The sequence below is a fragment of the Zootoca vivipara genome, chromosome 11 (genome assembly GCF_963506605.1).
Source record: "Zootoca vivipara chromosome 11, rZooViv1.1, whole genome shotgun sequence".
Lineage (NCBI taxonomy): Eukaryota > Metazoa > Chordata > Lepidosauria > Squamata > Lacertidae > Zootoca > Zootoca vivipara.
Genome location: NC_083286.1, coordinates 53,288,920 through 53,311,215, shown reverse-complemented (window position 1 = coordinate 53,311,215; position 22,296 = coordinate 53,288,920). Strand labels below are relative to the sequence as shown.

Sequence of the window (22,296 nt, the reverse complement as noted above, 5' to 3'; positions counted from 1 at the left end):
CCTCCTTCCTTCCTTCCTTCCTTCCTTCCTTCCTTCCTTCCTTCCTTCCTTCCTTCCTTCCTTCCTTCCTTCCTTCCTTCCTTCCTTCCTTCCTGTGTTTCATTCTCAACAAAGGAGAGAAGCTCCGTGGAAATGAATTAATTGTAGAGTCTGTCTGGAAAAGGACTGTCTCTGATGGAGTTTTCATAATCATCAGCATTAGCAATAAGACAAAAGCTGTAAACAAGCTGGCTGCAAAGGAGCTCAGCAAATTGGTCTCAATTACGGTACTTGCCTATCTTGGGGAGAGAAAAATTAAAGTGGCCTTTTAAGAGCAGAGAGACGTGTTGAATGGAAATCCATAGTTATAAATTAGAACAGCAGCACATGGTCGCAGAGAGAAAGCAAAGAGGTATTACGCTTTGTCGGTTGCTTTGCTTAATAGCGCCTGTAGCAAATTGCATTCCATGCTGCAGGTAAATGGTGCTTTTTCATCCCCTTCCTATTTTTGCTCACAAGCATTGGAGCCACTTTCAGACTGTTGCTACTTTGTGGGTGGGATTCAGTAACATAGCGACAAATGTAAGTTGCTCAATTGAAGCGGCTTCGGCGCTCTTGCATATCAGACACACACACCCCCAGGACATTTCGCAATCAGAAAAAAATGCACTAGAAAGTGAGGTATAACCGTCCCTTGATGCAATGCCGTATAACCTTTGCTGATCGTTAGCTTCAGCAAAGATGTAATTAGTGATCTTAGTACTACCAGTGGCAGCACTAGAAAAAAATGGGGGTGGGGCATAGAAGTGGGAAAGTTGGACGGGACCGCAAGGATCATCTACTCCAATTCCCTGCAATGCAGGAATCTTTCGCCCAAAGTGGGACTTGAACCCACATCCCTGACATTAAGAGTCTCATGCTCTACCAACTAAGCTATGATATCCTTCCTCCAACCTCTCTTGTGTCATATTAGGTTTTGCAGCTGAGCTCTGGGAAGGGCTGCTTTCACTTTGGGGTAGAGTTTCTAATCAGCAAAGAGCAGTACGGATTTCCCAGGGTCGCCATCCCACTGGTCAAGTGACTGAGCCAGCCTGAGGCTCGTTATCTTACAGCCAGCTCTTTTGGGTTCCAGTTTTCCTGCATTTAGAGCTGTGTAAGTGTCCCTTTTAAGGACCTGCTATCTAGTATGAGCTGGGAGCTGGAGTGTACCTGCTCCTTTCATGAACGCATCGGTGCATGAAAGAGGATGCCTCCAGCCAGCTGTTGAGTTGGATTAAGTTATTCATCCCTAAGACGTCGGATAGGCAGGCTGTTTAGCAATTAATAATGAAAAGCCATTGCGTGCATTAGAATAACGGCTATGGTTCTGCAAGGGAAAAGAAAGGTGCAAGAAGGATTATCTTAGCAAATGCCCTACAGGCATTTGTGGAAGAGCAGGAAGAGAGAATCCTCCTGGAGCTCTCAAATCAATACCCACAGTAACAATGGCAGGTTGTGCTCTTTGAATGTTCAGAGTTGCTCACTTCTGAATTCTGCAGTTTAATACAGGGGAGGTATCCTGAGCACCCACCTGGTCCAGTTTCGTTGGATGCATTTCAGTTATTGGGGCTTGTGGAGAAGGTATTTGGTCAAGGCCAGCTCTCAATCTTTGCCTAGTATGGCAACTAGCAGTGAAAGGGCAGTTGGCTGGGCCCAGGAGGCTGTAAATGTCTCTGTAAAGAAGCAGCTCTTAGAGACCTGTACTCAAAAGATGTTGACAACTACAGTCTGGTGGCTAAGGGCTTCTCTAGATGTCATCCATACTGTGCTTTCATGATGATTTCTGCTCATGATGCTATAGGGACATTCACATGCTTTCAATACTTGTTGCACCTGCAGAAGTTTTGAGCTGGTCCTATTGCTTCATTTCCAATCAGTGCATGTCTTATAAGTGGGGCATGGTTTGCATAGGTGCCAACTGTATGAGGCCATGGCCCCTTTGCCCCTCCAAAAAAATATTTAGGTCTCAGAGCCAGCGTGCCAAGGGGACCTTGCCTGTGGAGCAAGGCCGAGAGCTTAAAAGGTCTCTTTGCACTGGGTAACCCCAAGTGGATGAATGCTTGGCCTTGCTCCAGCAAGGCCTGCTCAGTGCACCGGTTCTGGCCTCCCTCTCATCATTCGCCTTATTGAAGGCAGCCTGGCTAGCTGCGGGGTGGCTCCAAGAGGAACATGATCCCGACCAGATGCAAATTTTGTGTGTCCATGTTACCCGTGGAACCAAACCCCCATGTAAGATGCTGGTGTGCTGTGCAATGTGCCTGTATTAGGTACATTAGGCCAAAGCATTGTTTCCATGATGATTTACATATGTGTGAGTGTAACAGAATAATATTTCTTACTCTTGCAGGGTTACCTCTCAGAAGGGCTGGTGACAAAATGGTATCGATCCCCTCGCCTTCTGCTTTCACCAAACAACTACACCAAAGCAATTGACATGTGGGCAGCTGGTTGCATTCTAGCAGAGATGCTGACGGGAAAGATGCTTTTTGCTGGTAGGTCTTCAGTTCCTGCTGGTAGGTCTCAAATTTCCTTTCCCTCCCTCCCTTCCTTCCTTCCTTCCTTCCTTCCTTCCTCTCTTCCTCTCTTCCTCTCTTCCTCTCTTCCTCTCTTTCTTTCCTAAGTGGAAAGAAACTTGTTTAAATGCAATAGCTCAGCTGTGGGCATCCATTTAGGTTGAGAGTAAAATCCTGAACATTTCAGTTGGCTTTCAGATTGCCAGGTATTTTGCAGGTATGATTCACTTGCATACAGTCGTATCTTGGTTGTAGAACGGAATCTGTTCTGGAAGTCTGTTCGACTTCCAAAACGTTCACAAACCAAAGCGCAGCTTCTGATTGGCTGATTGGCCCCGGAAACAACGCCGACCGCTGAAACAGACGTTCGGCTTCCAAAAAACGTTTGCAAACACTTACTTCCGGGTTTGTGGCATTCAGGAGCCAAAACATCCAAGTACCAAGACAACCAAAGTACGCCTGTACTGGTGAATTTACATTGTGCAATTGAATTCGCCAGTCTTGTGCAACAAACCACTTAGGAAACCAAAACACCCTGGATTTCTTTTCCAGATTAGGAGAGTGATGGCAAAATATACTCACAGTGTGGGATAATGGTAAAGAGAACTGAAAGTGGGATTGCGAATAACTGCCTGGATAGCGTCATGAGCACAAATCATCAAGAATGCACAATAGGAAGGATGACTGGAGGGGTCCAAAGTGCTTATAAAAAAATAACTTGGCGAGAACAAGAAGTTTCCCCACCTGCTGGAAGGCTGTTGTCCGAATCCATCGCCAGCAGCTGGAAACAGGGCCATCCATATTTGTTCAGGAATCGAGTGCACCCCCCGGTGCTACTTAACAAATAAACATCCCTCCTTTTCGGTTTGACCCAACAGCCTTTCTTTCATCTCTGCTTTCATGGTGGTTATTATTATCCTATCCTTGCCCATTATTTGTTTTGCAGGACTGCAGGATTTTGACACTCTGGGTAAGCCGGCCGCATGCAGCTTTCTCTAAATAAATAACAAGGTTCATTAATAATGGATTCTAACGCTTGGCCTTCCAAAATATTTCCGCTCTGAAGACCTGGTAGCGTTGGCTGTGCATAGACTAAGGCCTTGTCCACACTTCTGTTTGTCCTGCACCTCGGGGTTTTCTGCTGGCCCTGTGCTTTCTAAGCATGGGTCTGAGAGGTTTTGCCTTTCCCTCGCCACTCCCCCCCCCAAAACCCCACTTTTACAACGATAGTTCCCTATCTTCCAAGTTCCCTGTTTTAAGAGGGATGGCCCCACTTTCTTTGACGATGCCCTGGGCTCTGCCTTTGTCCTGGGGCGCCTAGGTTTTGCGTGGCAGGTGGGCTTTATTACTTGTTCTGGGATGCGTCTTTTGAGTACAGGTTAGGTAAATATGACATGACAGTGAAATAGCAGAGACATCCCCTTGCCGACAAAGGTCCGTATAGTTAAAGCTATGGTTTTCCCAGTAGTGATGTATGGAAGTGAGAGCTGGACCATAAAGAAGGCTGATCGCCGAAGAATTGATGCTTTTGAATTATGGTGCTGGAGGAGACTCTTGAGAGTCCCATGGACTGCAAGAAGATCAAACCTATCCATTCTGAAGAAAATCAGCCCTGAGTGCTCACTGGAAGGACAGATCGTGAAGCTGAGGCTCCAATACTTTGGCCACCTCATGAGAAGAGAAGACTCCCTGGAAAAGACCCTGATGTTGGGAAAGATTGAGGGCACAAGGAGAAGGGGATGACAGAGGACGAGATCGTTGAACAGTGTTCTCGAAGCTACGAACATGAGTTTGACCAAACTGGTCCATGGGGTCACGAAGAGTCAGACACGACTAAACAACAACAAGAAGTGTGGGAATGTTCAGGGAGGCAGGAGAGGATATGTTGTTTATTAATATCCTTCCTAACTTGTGTTAGGAAGTTCCTTTACTTAGCAGAGTTTACATTCCCCTTTTACATGCACAGCAGATAGCTGGCTGCAGGCTTGTGCAAGCCTCTCACTATTATACAATTCAATTTGTCTGAGATTGAATTGTACGTTCCTGGTGAGTTCCATTGAATCCCTCTTAAAAGAATAAAGACTCCACAATCTTATTTAAAGCCAATAAAAGAAGTTTACATACATCAGTAAGAGCACAGTGTGATCCCTGAAGGCAGACTTAGTTACAAATAAGTACATGTGGATCTACCCCATATGGGGGAATAATCCCAGTGCTTCTGCTACCGTAGCTGATAAGCTAGCAGAGCAATCCTAGCTAAGAAGCTAGTCCAACGAGGAAGGAAGTGAAAAAGAGAGAGGTGTGCTGCATGCCTCGTCCTTTTGTTACCTGGACAGGTTGAGTCACACCCACCTTCTATCACATGCAAAGAAGGATGCTCCAGGCCAGGAGGAACAGGAAGTTTCGACTGGCTGGACCAAACATTTCGCCGCATGCCTTCTGTAGCATTACAAGGAATGTTGTGTTTGGACTGCTCTCAGTGGAATACATCCCACAGAGAGAAGAAATAACGTCCTTTTAATTTCAGTCTTATTTCATGTAATCTCACTTGGCACGTTGATCTCATTTTCAAAAGACAACCACTCATGAGAGAAAACAAAACCGATAGCTGACTGCTGAATCCAACGTTAGTAATATTCAGAGTAGACTCATTGAAATGAGTGGACATGACTAGCTTATTTCCATTAATTTCAGTGGAATAATAATAATAATAATAATAATAATAATAATAATAATAATAATAATAATAATATATTTATACCCCGCCCATCTGGCTGGGTTTCCCCAGCCACTCTGGGCAGCTTCCAACAAAATACAGTATTAAAATACAGTAATCCATCAAACATTAAAAGCTTCCCTAAACAGGGCTGCCTTGAGATGCCTTCTAAAGGTCTGGTAATTGTTGTTCTCTTTGACATCTGGTGGGAGGGCGTTCCACAGGGCGGGTGCCACTACCGAGAAGGCCCTCTGCCTGGTTCTCTGTAACTTGGCTTCTCGCAACGAGGGAACCGCCAGAAGGCCCTCGGCGCTGGACCTCAGTGTCTGGGCAGAATGATGGGGGTGGAGACGCTCCTTCAGGTATACTGGGCTGAGGCCGTTTAGGGTTTTAAAGGTCAGCACCAACACTTTGAATTGTGCTCGGAAATGTACTGGGAGCCAATGTATATCTTTCAAAACCGGTGTTACGGTATGTGGTCTCGGCGGCTGGTCTCAGTCACCAGTTTAGCTGCCGCATTCTGGATTAGTTGTAGTTTCCGGGTCACCTTCTAATCTGGGATAAACTATGTTGTATGCAACCCTTAGTATAAAAGAAGAGGAAAAGAAATATAGAGATAGATAAAAATAATGTTTGTTAAAAAACAACAACCCAAAAAATCCTAGAATCTTTTCTCTTGGGGATTATAGGGATGTAACTACCTAAATTGTATAGAAATTTATTTGTGTATTTTACTTGCCCCAAAATGGAAAGAAGTCCCAGCAAAGGAAGAATGGATACAAAAACTTACAGAATATGCAGAAATTGAGATAACAAACTTTTTATAAAAGAATGGAAATGGTTTATTGAATATTTACAGATAAATTGTAAACAGATAAAAACACTTGCAGGATTATTGTAATAACCTGCAGCTACATAAGAGTACCAGTATATATATAAAGAAGATAAATAAGTTAAGTTAATTTGGTTATGCAGAAAATATTAAAAATAAATTTAAGGAACTACAGAAAGAGAGGGAAGGAAGTCAAGTTTTAAAATGCTTGTAAAATCAATGAAATATATATGTCTGAAAAGTATAGCTATTTTTTTAAAACAACAACAACCATAAATACAAATTCCAGCAGTGTCATTAACAGGCTTCCTGAATAAGGAGACTTTTCATCTGATGGTGGAAGCTAAAATGAGCAGGTGCTGAGTGGAATCCTAGAACGGTAGAATGAAAGGGAGCCTAAGCGGTCATCTAGTCCAGCCCACTGCAATGCAGGAATCACAGCTAAACAGCTGAGGTCCATGAGTGGCCAGGGCAACCCAGAATGCCCTGCCCAGGCTCCTGGACTGAAGGTTGATCATATGATCACATAGTTCTCCATGCAAATATTCCTCGTACCTAGAAAAGTAGCTTGCCATGCTAGTCTAGACTCCATCTCTGACACCTAACTTGGTATGTGCAGGGATTTTATAGAAGAGCATTGGTTCTTGTGAGCCACCACTTTTGACGTGCCTTAAGTGGCGCAGTCCAAACACACCGCTGGGAACAGCGAATGCAAAACTCGGGTGATGTTGGTGGCTTCTGGAGTGGTACATCAGAGTTGCCACTGGTCTGCCGCTTCATAATTTGGCTAAAACTGTTGCAGAGAGAGTTGTTTTGAGCTAAGGAATAAAAGAAGAAGAAAAAAGTACTGCTAAATCCATTCTGAGCGGGATTTGGATTGTTTGGGCCCCGCGGAGAGGGAGACAGCGTGTCCACACATTCTTCAGCACCCCTCCTTGCAACCCCCAGCTAGGACATGTACAATTAGAGCTGTTGTTTTAATATAAATAGTCAAGTGCTCTCCAGTCGTGCTGAGGATGTACTTCTCCACCCAATTAAGCTGTGGGAAGCAGGGGAAGAGGGGTACGGATGGAAAATGAGTCAACTGAATCTTTGATCACAACATCGGTTCCCTCCTGTGAACGAGCGAGGGGGGTTGGAGAATGCAGGACATAGCAAGGCGATAACATTGACTTGTGTATCAAAATACTGACCTGACCAGATTCCGGGATGTCAGTGCAAATCTGCAGCATATTCTTATGCAAGAACTGATTTGCACCCAGCAGTTTCTTCAGACCATAACTAATGGTGAACATGCACAAGTGTGGCCACGCCATAGATTTTTCCAAAGTTCTCCAGACTTACTAGTGCCTGAAGATATATGTACATAGTAGATAGGGTTCCCTTCTAAAGGGCACACTGAAATTAGGTACATGTTATGAGCATTCCCACCAGGAACGCAGGTGGCACTGTGGTCTAAACCACTGAGCCTAGGGCTTGCCGATCGGAAGGTCGACGGTTCAAATCCCTGCGACGGGGTGAGCTCCCCTTGCTCGGTCCCAGCACCTGCCAACCTAGCAGTTCGAAAGCACGTCAAAGTGCAAGTAAACAAATAGGTACCACTACAGCGGGAAGGTAAATGGTGTTTCCATGCGCTGCTCTGATTTCGCCAGAAGTGGATTAGTCCTGCTGGCCACATGACCTGGAAAAACTGTCTGCAGACAAACATTGGCTCCCTCCGCCAGTAACGCGAGATGAGCGCCGCAACCCCAGAGTCGTTTGCGACTAGAGTCAACTGTCAGGGCTCCTTTACCTTTACCTTTTATGAGCATTCCCACCTTTCTACATACCTGTCAAGTTCCGGCCTGAGAAATAAGGGACTGGACCGGAAGTAGCAGACCGGAAGTAGCGCTGCCGCCATTTTGGAACTGGGCGGAGCATGCTCAGAAGCGGCTTTTGATGCTGCTCTGCCCTGTTCCAAAATGGCTGCCGCACCAGAAGTCGCGCTGCAGCCATTTTGGAACTGGGCAAAGCAGCATCAAAAGTCGCTTCTGAGCATGCTCCGCCCAGTTCCAAAATGGCCGTCATGCCAGAATAAACCGGGGGGAAACAAAAAAATCCGTTTTTCGGCTGGGGTGGGGACAGTTGGAAAAACGGGGGTTTCCCGGGGAATACGGGAGACTTGGCAGCTATGCCTTTCTAGCACCTTGCCTTCTGTGGCTGGTGTGGGCATATGCGTACCTTTCAAATGAACAGTGCACCAAGTTTGTGGAAGATTATACAACATCACGTCAGGCAATTACAGTCATACCTCGGTTTAAGTACGCTTTGGGTACTTTCAGTTTAAGTACTCCGCGGACCCATCTGGAATGGATTAATCCCCTTTCTATTACATTCAATGGGAAAGTTCGCTTCAGGTTAAGTTTGCTTCAGGTTAAGTACGGACTTCCAGAACCAATTACACTTATACTTCGGGTTAAGTACGCTTCAGGTTGAGTACTCTGCGGACCCATCTGGAACGGATTAATCCACTTTCCATTACTTTCAGTGGGAAAGTTCGCTTCAGGTTAAGTACGCTTCAGGTTAAGTACAGACTTCCGGAACCAATTGTATACTTAAACCAAGGTACCACTGTATTACCCTAACCTTCCTAGTGCATTTCCCAGTCACTTTCTTTAGAGCAGAAAGTCTGATTGTTTTTGGAAGCAAGTTTCCATTTTCGTTGGGCAACCCAAATTTGCTGGCGTGCAGCTGAAATTCCACCTGCAAATTAGCCTTGATGTGGCCCAAGAGGCTATTGTCATGGTGTTCAGTGGCAGAGTGTGTACTTTGCATGCAGACAACCACAGATTTAACCCCCAGTATCTCCAGTAAAAGATCTCTAGGAGGAAAGTCAGGACAGTGTCTCTAATGGCTTGCAAACACATGCATAGGTACCATAATTTTCACACATGACTTTACACGTATACCTGATATATCCTCACCTGATATATTGGAGTCCGACCTATTGGGTGATCAAGCTCAGCATTTTCTACACCTATGGCAAGGGGCTCTCCCAGCCCTTTGTGGAGATGTCAGGTACCTGGGACCTCCTACCTTGAGATCTACTGCCAATCTGTCTTGTCCATACTGGGCTAGATGGAACAGGTATTGACCCCAGCAAAAGATGACATCATTTGTTCAGAAATTCAATATATCAGCACATACATGGGTCCCTAACATTGTACTTACCTTTACCAGGGATAACTATTGCCCCTTATTCCATATGCATAATTGCTATACAGTAATTGCTGCTGTGTATATGTCATGGTTAAAAGGTAAAGGTAAAGGGACCCCTGACCATTAGGTCCAGTCGTGACCGACTCTGGGGTTGCGCGCTCATCTCGCATTATTAGCCGAGGGACCCGGCGTATAGCTTCCAGGTCATGTGGCCAGCATGACAAAGCCGCTTCTGGCAAACCAGAGCAGCACATGGAAACGCCGTTTACCTTCCCGCTGTAGCGGTTCCTATTTATCTACTTGCATTTTGACGTGCTTTCGAACTGCTAGGTTGGCAGGAGCTGGGACCATGGGCGTAGGCAGGGGGGCAGGAGGGGGCAGCTGCCCCCCCCTAGAAGCAAAAAAAAAATGTATTTTACAGACCATAACCAGCACTTTTCCCCTCCAAAAACTGAAGTGGAAAAGGCTTTGCTTTAGCAAGAGCAGCTAAGTCTCCGCTTGCTGGGGGGGGGGGCACAGCAGTAACAAAAACACATCAAATAAATAAAGCAAAGTGGCTACCAGTAGTTAAGCAGTTAAGACAATGGAGCATATATCCCCAGGCAAGATTTGATAGCTGACCATTTCACCCTATTGTTCTTAAGTGGGACTTGTTAATGAGCATTCAGGAGCATTAAGAGTTCTATTGGCGATTTAATGAGGGTGCAGACTCAGAGGATTCAATTTGACTAAGGTGGCTCTGCAAGGCTAAAAGGAAGTGAATAAGAAAGGGGGGGCTGTAGCTTTGACAGACACAGTGATGTTTATAAAAAGCATTGGTGTTCCAGTCTGCCCCTCCTCCTGCATCTGTATACTGTAAATCAGGGGTGGCCACCTCCCAAGAGACTCTGATCTACTCAGAGTTTAAAACTGGGGGTGATCTACCCCCTTTTGGGGGGTTCAGGTCAAAGCTGTTGAGTTTTTTTTTAAGGAAGGGAAGCCCTGTTTTTGGGGGTTTAGGTCAAACTTGTTGAGCTTCTTTTAGGAGGGAGGGAGGCCCATTTTTGTTTAGGGCTTCAGGTCATAGTTCAATTTTTTTGAGGGAAGAGGAAAATTTTGGGTGAGCTTTTCTTAGGGGTGCCAGTGACCTACCAGTGATCTACCACAGACATCCAGTGATCTACTGGTAGATCACAATCTACCTGTTGGACGTGCCTGCTGTAAATCAAGCAGAGAGAAAGCTGCTTACAAGGCTCCTGTACATGCAGAGTTCCAGCATCACAGCGTCACCCAGAGGCACCCACAAATATGAGTTATCCCTCTCTCTATTTCTTCCTTCCTTCCCTCCCTCTTCCATCCTTAATAAAATGTGGGGGGGGGGCAGATAAGCCCCACATAGAAAGCCCATCAACATGGGGGGATGACTCTTTCAAATACGGTATTTACCAGTAATTGGGGGGGGGAGAGGCACCTAGGCCTCTAGGAGTTGGCTGCTATGCCTAGGAGTAGGACAATTCAAGAAAGCAGAACGATGCATATGGTATGGTAATATATCAATAGAATCGTAGAATTGTAGTTGGAAGGGACCACAAGGGTCATCTAGTCCAACCCGCTGCAATGCAGGATTTTTTTCCTAAGGTGGGGCTTGAACCATGGTTGAAATATTATGCTGATATGCAGCAACGCCTCGGAGCTGTCGTAGCTGCGGCCATGCCTTGCCCCGCCCTCGCCCGCCCTTCCACCCCCTCTCGCCTGCCCGACCCTCCTGTCCTCTTGCTGCAGAGTTCCAGCATCACAGCGTCATCCAGAGACACCCACAAATATGAGTTATCTCTCTATTTCTTCCTTCCTTCCCTCCCTCTTCCATCCTTAATAAAATACGGGGGGGGGCAGATAAGCCCCACATAGAAAGCCCATCAACATGGGGGGATGACTCTTTCAAATACGGTATTTACCAGTAATTGGGGGGGGGGGCATCTAGGCCTCTAGGAGTTGGATGCTATGCCTAGGAGTAGGACAATTCAAGAAAGCAGAATGATGCATATGTATGGTAATATATCAATAGAATCATAGAATTGTAGTCGGAAGGGACCACAAGGGTCATCTAGTCCAACCCCCTGCAATGCAGGTTTTTTTCCCTAAGGCGGGGCTTGAACCATGGTTGAAATATTATGCTGATATGCAGCAACGCCTCGGAGCCGTCGTGGCTGCGGCCGTGTCTTGCCTCGCCCTCGCCCGCCCTGCCACCCCCTCTCGCCTGCCCGACCATCCCGTCCTCTCCAGCCAAGCAGGGTAGCCGCCAACGCTACCAGCCCCAGAAGCACAAGGTGGCCGCTGCTGCCACCGCCACGATGTCATCAGGCCCGTTGGCCCTTTAGCCCCGCCCACTTTGTGGCCCCTCCCCTTCTGTGCCTTGGCCCCACCCCTGAACGACCATGGCTTGCCCCCCCCCTAGTTTTGATCCTGGCTACGCCCCTGGCTGGGACCAAGCAATGGGAGCTCACCCCGTCACAGGGATTCGAACCGCCGACCTTCTGATTGGCAAGCCCTAGGTTCTGTGGTTTAACCACAGCGCCACCTGGGTCCCTATGGTTAAAGACCCTTTAACCCATGGTTAAAGGGTCTTAATAAAGCTTAAATAATAAAGGTTAAAGGGTCTTAATAAAGCTGGTCCATTTTAATAAAGCTGGTCCATTTTAGCCTGTCCTCATGAAATCATAGAGCGTGAAGAGACTATCAAACCCAACCCCTTCTTCATGCTTCATTCCCCCCATCTTCAATTAACTCACATAATCCACTTTCTAAAGAGGGCGACCTCATTCGCTAGCATGCGAGAGCGGTGAGCCACTTTCAAGAGATGAGACCCCAGCCTAATTCCTCCATGGCTGTTGGAAGTAGGCAATTTCAGCTGCTAAAATAATCATGAACGCAGATCTGGAGTTTGTTAATTATTTAGGCAACGTTAATGAGACTCCAACAATTTAAAAAAAAACCCTCTCTGTTGTGGTAGTTATGCTCCATCTGACCTGGACATCTCTGGCTAATGGTCCTCAGAAATAAATGCACAAAGTGATCTAATGAAATGCACCCTATGTTAAATTATTTTGTTTTTGCTGTAAACCTCCTTGCTTTACTTTTTGTCCTTCAGCTATTACTTGTATTAAGTTGCACTGATAGCCAATTCTAAACATTTGGTGGGGGCGGGAGAGAGAACATGCACAGGTGGTGCTTCTTCGCAGCAGGTGATTGTGGACCTCACAGTGTCCACACAATGTCACCTTCATCAAAATGCCACCCTATGTGATTTCCCCATCTAATCTGGATTCATCATTTCTTCAGAAAATCCAGTAAGTCAAACAAAGAAACAAACAAACAAACAAAGAAGCCTGGGCAACGTTAAATCCAGATAAAAAGAGTGGGAATGGAAAGGCATTTTTAATGAGGATGATGTTGTGTGGATGATGTGGAAAAATTGCAGGCACCAAATCCACAAGCTGCTTTGTGGAAGCACCCAAAGGACCCTCCCCCCCCCTTCCCCATTTGTTATCTCCCTTAACAAAGCCTCTTTTCTGAACCACCAGTGGTGACTGGTGCCCATTGCAACTTGTAGGGCAGATGGAAGGGAAACCAACAATAGGCAGAGCCGCAACTGTCCTGCTTAGAGGTGCAAGGCACACAAACAAGTTATTCATTGAATTGTTATGGAAGTTGCGCAGCCAATCGGTGGACTGTGCATAGATCTCGTGGCTGTTTATTGTGGCACAAAAAAACTGGTGTCTTCTCCCACCTAGTGGCAAAAAAGAACCATGAGCTTATAGTCCTTCTCTCTGAGAGTTCTTATAGAGCATTCATCCGCATTTATTTTCATTAAGTTTGTGGGGAGGTTATATGATGCCTGGCTGTTTACTGAGCTTTCATCTGATTTGTGCTTAGGTTTTAAGACACAGCATAAAGAGATTGTTATGTTACACGTTATAGTATTTTCTGCCACTTTCCTTACCTCAAAAGAACAAAAGGAGCAACAACAATTTTGGGAGGCGTGAGTTTCTTGTGAAAGAGCACCAAACCCACTTTAATCGTGCAGCCGAACTCTGCTGGTATAGACCTGAATCTTGAGAGCATAGCTACACTCCTTCTGGGACCCAGGTGGCGCTGTGGGTTAAACCACAGAACCTAGGGCTTGCCGATCAGAAGGTCGACAGTTCGAATCCCTGCAACGGGGTGAGCTCCCGTTGCTTGGTCCCAGCTCCTGCCCACCTAGCAGTTTGAAAGCACATCAAAGTGCAAGTAGATAAATAGGGACCGCTCCGGCGGGAAGGTAAACGGCGTTTCCGTGCGCTGCTCTGGTTCACCAGAAGCAGCTTTGTCATGCTGGCCACATGACCCGGAAGCTGTCTGCGGACAAACGCCGGCTCCCTCGGCCTATAGAGCGAGATGAGCGCCGCAACCCCAGAGTCGGACACGACTGGACCTGATGGTCAGGGGCCCCTTTACCTTTTAATCTCCTTCTGACTCCTGCTTCCAAGGAAGCTGAATGTTGGAAGTTTTCAAAACAGGTTGGTTTTTTTTGTTTTGTTTTTAAAGCACGTATTCACGCAACACATAGTTAAATTGTGGAACTGTCTCTGAAAGGAGACAGTAATGGCCACCAACTTGGATGGCTCTAAAAGAGGATAAGAAAGTCATGGGGGAGATGGCTATTGATGGCTACTAACAATGATGGCTAGACTTTGCCTCCACAGCTGGAAACAGTAATGCTTCTGAATATCAGTTGCTGAAGACCATAGGAGGGGAGAGTGGCCATGTGCTCAGGTCCTGCTCATGGGTTTCCCAGCAACATCTGGTTGGCCCCCATGAGAACAGGATGCTGGACTAGATGGGCCATTAGCCTCATGCAGCAGGGTCATCTTAGGTTCTTGCAGTATACCTGAAGGAGCGTCTCCCCCCCCCCATTGTTTAGCCCGGACACTGAGGTCCGGTTCCAAGGAACCTTCTGGTGGTTCCCTCACTGCGAGAAGTGAAGCTACAGGGCAGAGGGCCTTTTTGGTAGTGGTGCCTGCCCTGTGGAACGCCCTCCCATCAGATGTCAAGGAAATAAACAACTATCTGACTTTCAGGAGACATCTGAAGGCAGCCCTGTTTAGGGAAGTTTTTAATGTCTGATGTTTTATTGTATTTTTAATATTTTGTTGGAAGTTGCCCAGAGTGGCTGGGGTATAAATAAATAAATTGTTGTTGTTGTTGTTGTTGTTGTTGTTGTTGTTGTTGTTGTTGTTGTTATTTTATGTGCTGGCCTGGCTGGTAAACGTGCTGGCTAAGCAGACACCTGCAGTCAGCTGGACTGAAACCTCCGCTCATCAGTTGGTTCCCTGCGGGAAATGAGCTATTGGAGCAGATCCGTCCACCCACCCAGTTTGACTGCCCTCTTCTCAGTCACCAGACACTGTCATGGAGTCAGATGATTGACAGGTGGGTGACTTTGTCCACCTATCAAAGTTGGCCCATGAGGAGGGGGCAATAAAGATCTGGCATGCCAGCTCCCAAAAATTCTGTACTTCTCCTGTAGTACTAGATTTCTGTTCAGCATTGCATCCTACCCAGCCCCTGGTGTTTTTGAAGTGATATGAATACGTCACGTTTGCTCTGTGGTGGCTCATTAGCACATGCCAAAGCTATCAAGTGATGGTGTTCCTGCTTGGCAGGGGGTTGGACTGGATGGCCCTTGTGGTCTCTACCAACTCTATGATTCTACGCGTGAGCAAGGCCAAAGGCCCCAGAGGTCACAAAGCCACCCTTATGACCAACGTTGTTTTTGTTCGTTTAGGAAGCCACGAGCTGGAGCAGATGCAGCTCATTTTGGAGACCATCCCTGTTTTCCACGAAGAGGACAAAGAGGAACTGCTCAAAGTGATGCCGACATTCGTCAACAGCACCTGGGAAGTGAAGAAGCCGTTGCGGAAGCTCCTCCCTGAAGTGAACAGCAAAGGTAGACATCTGCTCGGACTCCAAGGGTGGGCTCCTTTGCTGGAAAGCATTTGGTTCCTAGTGGGGCTGTCCCAGAAAAAAAAAAGGGGCATCCTGTGTTCTCCTGTGAGAGAGCACAGCGGCCATTTTGGGCACTGTGCTCTTGTGTGATTTCAGGCTGAGCTCTTGTACAGCATCACAAAATGTGTTTTTTTGGGGTGACGTGCTGGGAAAAAGTACTTCGGGGGCGCACCCTCATGCGGGTCATGACTCATGTGGGACTGCAGCCCTGGAAGATGGTGTAAGGGGGAGACAGTACCATAGCTGCCAAGTTATCCCTTTTTTAAAGGGATTTTCCCTTATGCTGAATAGGCTTCCTCGCGAGAAAAGGGAAAACTTGGCAGCTATGCAGTACAGAGAACCTCCCCCTTGCATCAGAAGTAGCTCCTCCCCAAGCAGTGATGGAAGTGAAGGCTCTGAGGAGGCAAGCCAGGAAGTGGAGGGAGAGTGCCAGGGCTCTGGCAGCATGGAAGAGCCCCGGCTACACAGGAGGGAGGAGAGAGAGGGGGAAAGGAGGGAAAAGGAAAGCCTGGAGCGTAGACCCTTTCCTCCGGTTCCGGAATTACGCAGGAGAAAAAAGGGGAGGAGATTCACTGTCCCGAGACTCCTATGTTGGGGGAGATCACGTGGGGGGGGGGGCAGTGCCGGATTCTGCATCGGACTGAGCAGACATGTTTTACACACCTGTCTCACTGTAAATAGAGTGCACCAATAAAAACTGCTTAAAGACAAGCATGGGGAGCGTCGTTACTCTGGAGTAGTCGCAAGAATCCCCTGACAGATGGCATCCTGGTTTTTTGTGGCAAAAGCCTCGGAGGATATGCTTCCCCAAAATTCCAAATGTGTCCACTGGCTCAAAAAAATTGTCAACCCCTGGGTTAGGGACATTAGGGCTTACTTCTGAGTCGACATGCATAGGATTTCTTTCTCTCATGCTTGTTAGACCCGGCTCTCTTCAGCTGTGACTCCTGTCCTATTTTTAAATAAGGAACATCCCCAAGACTCACCGTCCTTCCGAAGCTTGCACAACACTCCCATTAAATATAATTCAGAGTCAAGGGCAATTACATTCAATAATTCAATAGAAATGGAAACGGTGACTGTTTTTATCATGCATATAAGTGGCCCCAGGTGACTCTGTCTTGGGGACTAAGAACCGCTGACCTGATTGTATTAACTTGCCCCTTGCAGCCATTGATTTTCTGGAGAAGATTCTGACATTCAATCCCATGGACCGGCTGACCGCAGAGGTGGCTTTGCAACACCCTTATATGAGTCCTTATTACTGCCCCGAAGACGAGCCCATTTCTCAGCACCCATTCCGGATTGAAGACGAGATTGATGACATTTTGCTGATGGAAGCGAACCAAAGCCAGATGTCCAACTGGGACAGGTACATTTATTTACATGTTATCCACGTGTTTTGCTGCTGAGATGCTTCTTTCGTCCTTTTGAGACCAGTTCCCCAGATTCTCAGGTTGCAATCCCGTACTGAGCTTCTCCTGGGAGAGTAGGGTTGCTGGAGAATTCTGATGGAAATGGAAATGGTAGCAGAATCATTACCTGGTGAAGTTTGGGATAGCGGTGGCAATTTGCCCTTGCAAGGATAGTAGGCCCGTTTGGGTGACCGGCTCTTGGAGACCGATGGAAACTGAGGGGTTCCTGAATGCTCTGGGGATCTACCAGTGGAGAAAGTTGATGGTTCTGCTGAAGATGGAGAGGGTGGTTGATAGAACCACTTCTGAGTGTCCTCTCTGGCTTTGTGGAGCCCAGATAGCTTCTCAGTATTCAGGAGAGCTGCAGGCTATGAAGCAAGCTGGACAAAATAGTGTACAAGGGAAGCAAGTCTCACTCCAAAGCTAATAGAATGCTGGTTAGTGTACCTAATTGTCCGAATAGAAGGCTCATTTTGCAGCTTGCATTGCATTCTCTAGTAGCCGGCCAGTTGGAGTTATTTCAGATGGTCGAAAGGTTACTGACTCCCAATGAGGGGCAAAGCAAAGCAGGGAGTTAGGGCCCTTCCCAATTCCTGGGAAATCTATTCAGTGAAATTAAAGAGATAATTTCTAAATTTGCTTAAATGGGAATATGCACCTGACTCTAACGTTGTTGTCGCTTCGAACAAACAGGTACCAAGTGAGTTTATCCTCGGATTTGGAATGGCGACAAGAGAAGTGCCACGATTTGGACGAGGTGCAACGAGATCCCAGAGCGGGATCGGAATCCATTGCTGAGGAGGCTCAAGTGGACCCGCGCAAATATTCCCAGAGCAGCTCCGAGAGATTCCTGGAGCAGTCGCATTCCTCGATGGACCGAGCATTTGAGGGAGATTACGGGCGGTCGTGTGATTACAAAGTGGGGTCGCCTTCCTATTTGGACAAGCTGTTGTGGAGGGACAACAAGCTCCATCATTATTCAGAGCCCAAGCTCATCTTAGACTTGTCCCACTGGAAAAGGGCATCTATTGCACCCGCGGCGGAGATCGCCTTGGAGGAGGAACCATCCAACCTATTCCTAGAGATAGCGCAGTGGGTTACAAGTACCCAGACAGGACTTGAATGCCCAAATCCTCTCCCAGAGATCCAGGAGAGGAGCTTACCACCTTCTCCTCACCATCTGCACAAAGAACCCAAGGAGGTTGGCAGCGAAAGCGACCCCCAGTTTGACTTGGACGTCTTCATTTCCAGGGCATTAAAACTTTGCACAAAGCCAGAAGATCTGCCTGACAACAAGCTCAAAGACATCAACGGCGCATGCCTAGCAGAACACCCTAGTGAGATTGTACAGACGGAGGTGTACCATAAAGAGAGGTGGTAAAATAATAATAATAATAGTAATAATAATAATAATAATTAAACGTTGCTGCTGGTATTCGTGGCTGATTCCTTACAAATTCTTCCAGTCTTCGTGCTAATTACCCAATGCTGAACAGTAACCAAGGTTTGATCGCACATGCCCAATGTTACTGAAATGCCTTTTTGGTTAAGGGCAGGTACAAAACCAGGTCCCCTTCTGATGCCTTGAAAGGAAAAGGAATCCAGAGGTGTGAATGAAATTTTAGGGGTTTTACGCTGCCTTAACAATCTTGCCTTGTACCTCCAGGGGTGTGTTTTGGACATGAGTCCCCCATTGCGGAGGTGTTCTGGATGTTAAACTCTTGATCTTACAGAGAGAGGCTGGATTGGCATTATTTTGAGAGTCATAGGACTTGAAGCCCCTGCTCCTTTGATAACCAGGCAGCCCGGTTTTTAGTGACCTCATGCTTTGCATTGGTATGACACACTTTCTGAGAGCCCAGAGCATTTAAGGGAAGGGCTGTAGCTCAGTGGTAGGACAACCTGCTATGCATGCAGAAGGTCCCAGGTTCAATCTCCGGCACCACCAGGTAGGACTAGGAATGTCCCCCTTTAGATAATACTGAGCTAGATTGACTTGGCAGCTTCCAAGGTTCCTCTGTTCCGCAAGGTTCCTCTCGTTCTAGCTTGGCCAGGTAGGCTGGTAGTACTCTCCTGATATTACAGCTAGAGCCCGAGGTTGAGAGAATTTGCTTCCTAGTTAATGAAGCAAATTCTCTCAACCTCGGGCTCTAGCTCTACAAGCCAGAGATTCCCCATTCCGACTCTCAGCTCAGTCATCAACTGAACCTTTAATGAATCTCTGGCTTGTAGTTCATGCTTGCAACCACCGCACTAGCATACCCTCTTTGTCACAATTAATGAGGGGAAAGGTAGGGCTTCTCCTGAGACAAATTTTACCGTCATTCTTTGGAAACAAGATGGTCGTACAGCTAAATCAGTTTGAACATCTCAACCTTAAGAACTTTAGGGCACAACGTTTATTTGCTTATGCATTACTCTTTGTCAGATCAGGGCGAAGGTGTCAAGATGCTTGGCAGGCCTCTAACCTCCCCTTGCCCTTCCCTTAAGTCCCCTGTTCTTCCCAGCTCTCTGTGTGTTTGCTTTTTGCAGGGCCTGCGTGCCTCATTTGTTTTTTTGTGTGTGTGTTTATTTGTTTTGTGAGATGTGTCTGTGTTCTGCCTGGGCTTTTTGTGTGTGCGCATGCAGGGGGTTGAGCATTGACAGTTTGGATTCTGGGTCTTTTATAGTGCCCATGACACTTTCTTAAATTTCCAAATGTGCCCCTGGACCTCAAAAAGTTGAGGAACCCCCACCTAGGCTATCAATTTCCAGACTGTCAGTATGCATGTTTCAGAAGCAAGCTGTGCAGGCTGAATACAGCAGTAAGAGAAAGCGACTAGGTGCTTAGGAGGACATCGCTGCACACAGTGGCGTGCTGCCATTCAGGCCTTTATGGCATCCCTGAACCAAGTCTACCAGGATTGCCCTAGTGTTTCTTAGGAGGCATGCCAGCAGAGCCTGGCTGTTGGGAACCCCAGTTCAAGATCCCCTCCCCAAGCGCCTTGCAAGCAGAGTGAATTTATTATGCCATTGCCTTAAAGCCCACCAGGAAGAATTAATGCCAAAGTCATATTTCAAAAGCGAAGCAAGGAAAAGACTAGAAATTCTGAAAGCTGAATTCGAATTCTGAGGTGCCGTCAAATGTTGGAACTTCTGTGAAATTGAGTTTTGCATTTGCTTGTGGAGACTTTTTAACCAGTCCTAGGAATAAATTCAGACAGGACTCAAATTTTGGTTTGTTTTTTGGCAGAATTTAGGCCACAACCTTTATTGATTACAAATCAAGTGAGTGGTTGTATATAGGCTCTGGTTCAACTCACTACCTGCAGCCCTGCAGGCAGCGCTGACTCTGGGCACCAACCATAAGTCAGCCTTGGGTAAACACCTGGGACAGGGCACAACCCTGCACGGGGAAGACCAACCATGAGTCTGTGGATTCCTTCTTAAAGGAATACCCAACACATAGGGATGGTTAGGCATCCTGCCACCTCAATCCACCTGAACCAGAGCCTATCCACAACCTTACAAGCTGTGACGATTTGCTACACGACAGGCAAAACCCAAATGGCACCAGCCAATACGCCAAGAGGGGGAAATTCCCGCTGTGCCCCTGTCCCAACGACAGGCGACATACGATGGCATAGTAAGGTGCCCTAAATATAGGGAGAGGTAGGCCGATGTTCCGATGCACTGAAGCCCGAAAGAGGAAGCTCAGGGCCATGTAGTGGTCCCTCGATCGCTCTGACTGGCATCCCGTTAGCCCAATTGCACCCAAGATCGAGGGACCACCAATAGGGTGTTGTGGCCGCTCCAATGTTCCCACCCACAACACAGGCCTGATTGCCAGGTCCCATCGCAACATGTACCCTCTGTTTAGGGAGGACCCGATATACCGTTAAACCAGGTGCTCAAAATAAATAGTGAAGCTGAGGGCTTAAATGTTGAGTGGTGGTCTTTTGTGCACAGGCTCTCCCGCAGAAAATCAAACAAACCCCAAACAAAACCTCACCCTGAAAAGAATGGTAACAAATCTGGGGGGGCTGGGTATTCAATTAAATAATTGCTCAAGCAGAATTCCGTGCACTTGTGCAATGGGACTCCCACACCTGAACTCTTCTCCTAAATATGTTCTGGGTTTTGCCCTAACCCCCTGGAGCAGATCTGGGGATGTGTAGGGTGCAGGCGGGGGGGGGGGAGAGGGAAGACCCATTACACAAATGGAAGTTGTTGAGGCCAAGGGTTGTAGGCCTTACATCTTGAAAATAATGGTACTCACAAAAGTTTCCTGGGATTAGCCAAGACTGAACTTCAGCTCTTCTGCCACAGCTGTTTTTGCACTGAAGTGTCCTTGGAAGGAAAAAGGAGTCAAGTGAAAACTCAAAGAAGCTTTGGAAATAAATAAAAATGACACACTATGGATCTGCTGTAGGCTCTATTTTCATTCACATTTCTGAGCACCTTATTAATGAATGGGTTGAGTTTGATTTGTATATTGAAGAAATGTTATGAACTTCTATGTAATCTGCCTGATCAATTTTTATTTAAAAAAAAGGAAATACTGAAAATGTGTAATTAGCATGCGCTTTTCTAAAAAATTATAAGAATTACCTTCTTTGCACCATTTTGTTCACTGGATTATGTAAATTTATTCTGGAAAATTCATCCTGCTTATTATTTAACACTTGGAAAGCTGGTATATTACTTCTGCTGAGATAGTTATTTTTATTAGTGGCATTCAGAATGTGTGCAAGCTTCTGAGTTCCACAGAGATCTTTTAAAATGTGCATTGCATTTTTCAGCTGACAGATCTCAATAAAAGGCGCCTTCTCTCTTGCTTGCTCTGTGGTTTTACCCTCCCACTTACCGTGGGGCCAACGCTTCTACCAAGAGTTTGCATCCTAAAAAGCTAATTCTGCCATTTAGTAGCCAAGTTAGTAAACAATTGCCTACATGTTGTGGGGGGAGGGGAGAGATGGAAGATCATTCCATCTGGCTAATGATTGTTTGTATTAACATAAGGCTGACGTTTCTGGCAATGATGGGCTTGGAATTTGGCTGCAAGCTTAACTCCGAGGCAGAGTGTGAGGGACAGGGGATATCGCGAAGTCCCTCCCCTCCTGAGTTCAAGCCCGTCCCCGAGCAAAGGGGAAAGCAGGGAGAGTTCCGATTCCAGTGGGGAAGCAGGAAGTCGTGTCCGAGGCTCAGGCAAGGTAGAGGAGCCAGGGTCCCAGGTGGGACAGGAAGGGGCAAGCAAGGGGGGAAGACCCATCCCTCCAACTCCAGAATTACGCAGGAAGAGGAGGGGCAAGAGGATGGGTCTGCCAAAGCTTTTGTGTTGGAGAAAGACGCGCCAAAAGCCATTAGGAGGTTCTGAAACCGACTGACAACATCGCTCCGTGTAAATAGCAATGACTTGAGCACTGTAAATACGCAGCACCAATAAAAGAATAAAATGCAGAGCTGCGTAGCGTCGTTACTCTGAAGTAGTCCACTCCGGCCACTGTGACAGCAACCTCCTAATCATTTTTGGGCTACTTCGGAGTTGCCGGGATGAGCGTGTCCGAGGCGGAGAAGTGGCGGCAGATCGCTGAGCAAGCC

General features: G+C 46.8%; 1 protein-coding gene across 1 annotated transcript in view; it reads left to right on the top strand.

Annotated features, from left to right (window-relative positions):
• MAPK4 (mitogen-activated protein kinase 4) overlaps positions 1–21,766 on the top strand; it is a 47,035-nt gene extending 25,269 nt beyond the window's left edge. The window contains exons 2-5 of the mRNA XM_060280363.1: positions 2,366–2,510; positions 15,081–15,242; positions 16,472–16,673; positions 17,410–21,766. Coding sequence (XP_060136346.1) covers positions 2,366–2,510; positions 15,081–15,242; positions 16,472–16,673; positions 17,410–18,097 — 1,197 coding nt within the window. The 3' untranslated portion in view covers positions 18,098–21,766. The remainder of the gene's footprint in view (positions 1–2,365; positions 2,511–15,080; positions 15,243–16,471; positions 16,674–17,409) is intronic.
• Positions 21,767–22,296: the final 530 nt, after the last annotated feature.